Raw genomic sequence first — 6,672 nt, forward strand, 5'->3', positions numbered from 1 at the left:
TTTACAGTGCGACTATTCATCCCGTGATATCGATGTCGACCAATTTAAGGTAATGACTGTGGTTGCGTATAATTTGCCCTCTACTTTGAAATAGTATCGTTAAAAATACCATCCTTTACTTGTTTTTGACATAATGGTGTTGGAACGTTTTACCCGCACACCCTATAAGCCTCACTATAACTTATGTGCCAGTGCGTGTATATATATATATTATATATATATATATATATATACATTAGTTCAATCTGTAAACTATGGTGCAATAAACATTATTCATTGGCAATAAACATATGCAAAGCTGCAATGCAAATATTATGTGCCTATATGTTTCTGCTGCATAGTTTTCGTTCAATTTGCCACATATTCTAACTCAAATATATTGAGCAAAGGCATTTGAAATTACGCAAATATGATCAATATCCGTGTTACGGTACAATAGTAGGCAAACAGATTACGTATTACAACTAATACTTAACACTGGCATACGATTTTGATTTTCATAGTAAATCTATTTTCAATAGAATTGTTCCCGATAGCATTTAACAATCATCGACAGTGACGCAAGTAAAAGCAACAATTTTCGAAATCAATTCTACGCGCGATGTGGAATTGATTTCGTGAAACCCGCGATGTGGAATTTTTTTCATTAGAATCTCTGATGAAAATTTTTACGGAACAAATGCAACATACCATTTCAATTATTTTTCAATTCATTCATATTTCCAAACTCAGGCAAATGGAATTTGTTTTGATGGTTCAGAAATATTTCAATTTTAATTACATTCCAGTTATTTTTAATTTCTATGAAATAGACATTCTCTTCACTGTTAAAATTTGAAAATGGTTCTTGAAGCTGCGTTGTAATTCCAATGTAGCGCCTGTAGTAGAAACGGTTTCCAGAAAATTAAACTTTGAGATAAAGGGCACATTTTCTTTATTCATATACCAATTGTTGGAGAGCATTTGATTTTTTGTGTTTGGGTTAATTTAGCACTTCTTATTTTTTTAAATTTTCATTATATGTTTAAGAAATCTTTTGCTAGTTGTCTAGAAACTTGTCTATATAGATTTTTTTTTCATTCTTTATTTTATTTACAACTGTCCAGTTAAAGACATTTAGTAAATTGGGGAACTTACAATTTTCAGCCGTAAATGGACATTGTATACTACAGTGACATGTTGGAAAAACAGCTCAGTAGTTGTTTTTCCGTTAGTTATAATATTAACAATATTTTAATGATAATTATGTAAACTTAACTATTTTCTTAATTTCTCATAAATAATAACAAAGATATTTCTATATTTATCAGGAAAGTTGATGACTTAAAGCAAGTGCCGATTTTCTCTTCAATCTACGTCGATAGTTTTCTGTTATTAAGTATTCTATATAGATAAAAACAAAAACGTTTTTTATACAGATATCGATTCATTTTCACGGCATTATATATAATATATATATATATATATATATATATATATATATATATAATTGATTTATTTTTTTATTTGTTTTTTTTTGTTATTACATCCCGTTTATTATAATACCTAACCTAAATTTAGACATAATTTAGTTCAATATTAAAAGGTAAAGCCCCGGCTTTTCTTTTAAAATTCGATGTTATTTATCAAATTAATTACTCAATGTCTTTCTATAAAGGCAGATTGTAATTTATAAGAAAAAATAGAAACATATCTTGTTTATTCTTTTTCACTAGCATGATTACTTTTAAATTATTCTGTTCAATGTGGATTTTGTATTTTTACTATATATTTGCCTGTTTTATCCACTAAAAAGAGAAAATAAGGACTCAAGAACAAAATTTACTTTTTCTTTCTATTATTTGGATGAATATCAGCTCAAACTTTTTCATTTCTATTTTCATATATTTCACCATTTATATTCATTACTAATGTAAAAACCAATTCATTAGAAATATACTTATGTATACATAAAATAATTGTGGTTATTCATTAATTTGTAATGAATCATACGACTACATCAGAATATAATTGCTTTTTCCAATTTAATATTAGTTTCATGATATTCTTTTGCTCAGTTTCTAGGAATTCATCTTATGTGAAGGACATATAAACCTTGGGTATATTTCAAATATATGCACATTTCTAGAATTACTTCTATTTGCTGAGAAAGTTAAATAAACATACTGTAGTTAATATTAAATCTTTTAATCTTATAAGTAATTAGATCTTTAAAATAAATAAGTTAAATTTGTATATATTGACTATCACATTCATCATTTAATACGTTTACTCAACAATTTTCATTGATTTATCCCGGAAATATAAGTTTGAATGTGTCCTGCGAATTTAGGCTCTGATGTCTTTTCAATGACTTGCTTAACACTACTAAATTTTAATGATGTAGTAAAATGCTGCCGCCCGCAAACTCATTAACGTCCATTCCCAATTTCCCATCTTTGTTCAAATGGTCTTTCCACAACTTATTCCGCGCACTCATGAACAAGATCATAAAGCTGCGTCATTCGCAAAAATGCCATCATTATGCTGCGTGTCTTTACTAGGTCTACTTTCCAAAGCAAAAAATACTTGATGGAATTCCCTTTTCCCTAAAGGTTTTATCGAAACCAACATCTTATAGACATCGCTGTACTTGTTTTTGCTTTTAGTCCATAAAAAACGTAATTCGATGACTCATATTATTGATAGGTTATTTAAAAATGAACTTTTGTGTTGATCTGTAACAGTCTTATGTATATAATTTTAAATTAAATGAGATTGCAATAATTGAAATTGAGATTGAGATTCCAATTTATATTTTTAACCAAAGTGTATGCTATAGAAATCGTAAAAAACGAAAATTAAATTTTATTATCAAAAATGATCATTGCGCATATAAAAATCAAATTATCAGCTATTTTAAAGATTTTCAGTAATAAGTACTAATTGAAGGTTTCACGCTAAAAATTTTAATTTTCAAAGTTCAATTTAGAAAATTTTAAATTTCTGTTTTCAAATTTGTTGCAAAAAGTCATTTTTTATCTTATTTTATCTCATAAGGTCCTCGAATGCCTTTATTTTATCCCGACACAGTCAAGTTAAATTTTAATCATGTTCGTAGAATACGCTCGTTGCCTTGATACTTGACTGTACTGATAATAATCAATTTCAAAATAGTTAAAACAATTAGTATGACTTTCATCAATTTTCATTCATTATTGGTTGTTTTTATTCATCAAATGTCTAATTGTAATTTCCCAATTTGCCTTAAGGCATATAAAACCATGCATCACTAGTTATATTTTAAAGTTTAAATAAGATTTTGTATTTAGTTTTTAATTATAATATTTATTGATTCGTCATTTATAATTATTATAATTATAATTATATTATTATAATTATTCATTCATTAAAACGTCATTTAAAATTCGAATATTTTAAATAAAATTACAATTTTGAACAAGAAATGTATCAGCACTAAATTTTACTCAATCCATCTTCTCAAGCAAATTGAGTAAATTTTACTTACTCAGTATCTTTTTTAACATTTAATTTTGAAATATAATTTAAATCAAAAATATTGGAACTTTTCCAATGTGTTCCACTAAATTGATTTTAACAATATTTGCAATACTAGAAGAAAAAACAATAGTCTTTGAACAAAGCTAATGAGAAAGTGGTTCAACTAAATGCATTACTCGAGCACATCAGTTGAAAAATTATTTTATCATTTTTAGCTAATAATAATAAGTGCTTATTTGTAATAATATATATATATATATATATATATATATATATATTTTTTTAATTACAATATTTATTACAACAGTTAAATAATTAACATCTAGCAATGATGATAATTAATAACATAAATTTAAATAAATAAGAGTGCAAAGGATAGAATTTACATTAAAATAATATCCGTAGTATGATGATTTAATATAAAATAAAAGCAAATAATAATAAAAATAATATAAATAAAATTTCTGAATAATAAAATAATACTAGAAAAACAATAGAATATAACAAAATAACAATATTATAAATAATAAGATAATAATAATAATAATAATAATAATATTAATGTTAGTGTTTACAAATGGCTATTTATGAGATCATTGGGAATTTTTCGTTTTAGCCTGGTTGGGCGCGATCTGAGAATACTTTTTGTGCCAAGTAAGTTGGATGTTCGTCAATTCTTTTTTTATAGTTGTCTGTTTTTTTTGTTGAATTACTTCATTTACTGTCATCATGTTGCTGTCCTGGTGAATCAACCAGCTGGGAACGTACCTGAGTGCGTTCAGTGCCTGCCGTATGATCTTGTTCTGCACTCGCTGAATAATCTGCATATTGTTTTTTTTGACGGTGCCCCATAGTTGAATCCCATAAGACCACACTGGTTTGAAAATACATTTGTAAATAATTAGTTTGTTGTTTGTCGACAGTTCGGATCGTCATAAATGATTGTAATTTATTGTTCTACATAATATGGTTTAGGCTAATATGAGTAGAATCACGCGTTTTTTTCTATAAATTTTATGGTGACATCAAAAAGTGAGTTTGAAAGAAGAGGCTACTTTGGCATATTTTCAATGATATCTCGGCCATAAGATGAGGTACAAAGATGAAAATTGGTATATTGCATTAAGGCAAACCTTTAAAATAGTGTAAAAATCATTTGAATACCAAAGAGGGCCGATTTTCTGTGCCAATGCGCCCATACCAGTATTTGAATTATTGTTTATATTACCAGTATTTGAATTATTGCTTTTGTTTAATCTTTTCAACAAGGCATTTGTTAATGCTATCCAGAACATACTACCATTTGCTATCATTAGCAATAATTATTAATAAAACATAGAAATACTTAAATTCTGATTCTCAACAGGTACCTATAAGCTAATTAGTATTACTTTATATACTTGTAAAATACATAATTAATTAGTAAATTACCTGAACGTGTTATGAGTCGCCGTATTATCATTATACCTTATCTTAACCGTCTTGTCTTTCCTCAGGGGCTGTGGGCGGTGACGGCGGTGACGATGGCGACGATAAGGAGAAGGAGGAGGAGGCCGAGCGCGAGCGACAAGAAGCGATCCGCGAGGCCGAGGAACGGCGCAAAGAGAAGCATCGTAAGATGGAAGAAGAACGCGAGAAGATGCGCCAAGAAATCAGAGACAAGGTAAGTTACTCAGGTGGTGATAGATAGGAAGATAGAGTTATTATTATGCACTTTGATATACATGGTTTTATATGTTCTCTATCTGCATTGCATTTATTTTGCTATTATTAAGTTGACCATACGTCCCGGATTGGCCGGGACTGACCCGGATTTCACTTCTTGTCCTGGATTTGTCTAAAAGCAATATTTGTCTAAAAGTATAGGTTTACATTGAGCCATCACAATTACTTGATAATAAAATTACAACTTTCAAATCAAATATTTCAAAATCAATATCATATCATTATGCACATTGATATATATGGCTTTATATGTGTTTTATCCAAAGTACCAATATCAATATTGCTTAACATCACAGCATTTATTTTGCTATTATTAAGGTGACCACACGTCCCGGGTTGGCCGGGACAGTCCCGGAATTCCACCTCTTGTTCTGAGTTTTTCTAAAAGCAATATTTGTCCCGGATTTAGATATTTGTTTCGGAATGTCCTGGGTTTTCTAGAAGTATAGTTTTAGATTGTTTTTCCGCAATTACTTGGTAATAAAATTACAACTTTCCATCTAATATCTCAAAATGATATATAAAACGAGTGTGCTTATATGAAACAATACGTTATGAATGAGAAAATTGGCGATAACAAAGTCGGGTTAAAATTAAAGTGACCATACGTCCCGGTTTGGCCGGGATATTCCCGAATTTTAACCTTGTGTCCCGGGTTATTTCAAATGTAATATTTGTTCCTGATTTAGATCTTTTGTCCCGGATTGTCCTGATTTTTTGAAAATTAATAGGTAAATTAACAAAAGTTATGAAAACAAATGAACAAGTACTATTTTTCCAAATTAATTATGAAAAAAGTGATATAGAATTTTATACAAGACTTAAAAGCGAGAGAAATATAAAATGAAGATCGAAAAATATAAGATATAATATCATATCATAGATAAAAAAGTATTACATATAATCGAATAATAAAGTTCTTACTAAGAGTCCGCAACTCTGATAAAAAAATATTCATATAAAAAACTACTTTTTTATTGTATCCTTAAAAATAGCATATGCTATTTTAAACCCCCCCCCCTCCACCCGTCCCAGGTTAGCATATCTAAATATTGCAGTCCTGGTTTTGAATTTTGAACATAAATTTTTAATTTTATTTTAACCTTCGGACTATCTGACACATGTTCTAATTTTTAATAAGTTAATTATAAAGAAAATTAAACAGAATTTATGCAATGTTTAAAGGCAAAAAACGTATATATCGAAAAATAATAGATATAATAATACAACATATAGTGAAATAATAAAGTTCTTACTAAAAGTCAGTACATAGTTCTTATTTAAACTAGTTAAAAGTGACATTTTATCTTAAGGCAAGTTGCAAAAACTTACAGTTTGATTATTGCAAGAAAATAAACAAAAAAAATTTACCAAAAACTCTTTAAGTCGGAAGCTTTTTAGGGCACTCTTGTACTGCTTCATATTTAACTAATTGCTTATTATATA

General features: G+C 28.2%; 1 protein-coding gene across 1 annotated transcript; it reads left to right on the forward strand.

Moving 5' to 3' along the window:
- Positions 1–4,997: 4,997 nt before the first annotated feature.
- Positions 4,998–5,191, forward strand: LOC113391264 (complexin-like; the record flags this gene model as incomplete). The annotated part of the gene is made up of 1 exon (XM_026627243.1): positions 4,998–5,191. A coding segment is annotated over one exon (194 nt), but the record flags the coding sequence as incomplete, so codon positions are not given.
- Positions 5,192–6,672: the final 1,481 nt, after the last annotated feature.

This window comes from Ctenocephalides felis, unplaced genomic scaffold (assembly GCF_003426905.1).
Source record: "Ctenocephalides felis isolate EL2017-DRISC unplaced genomic scaffold, ASM342690v1 CF-g0.4_SCAFFOLD_00022, whole genome shotgun sequence".
Taxonomy (NCBI): Eukaryota; Metazoa; Arthropoda; class Insecta; order Siphonaptera; family Pulicidae; genus Ctenocephalides; species Ctenocephalides felis.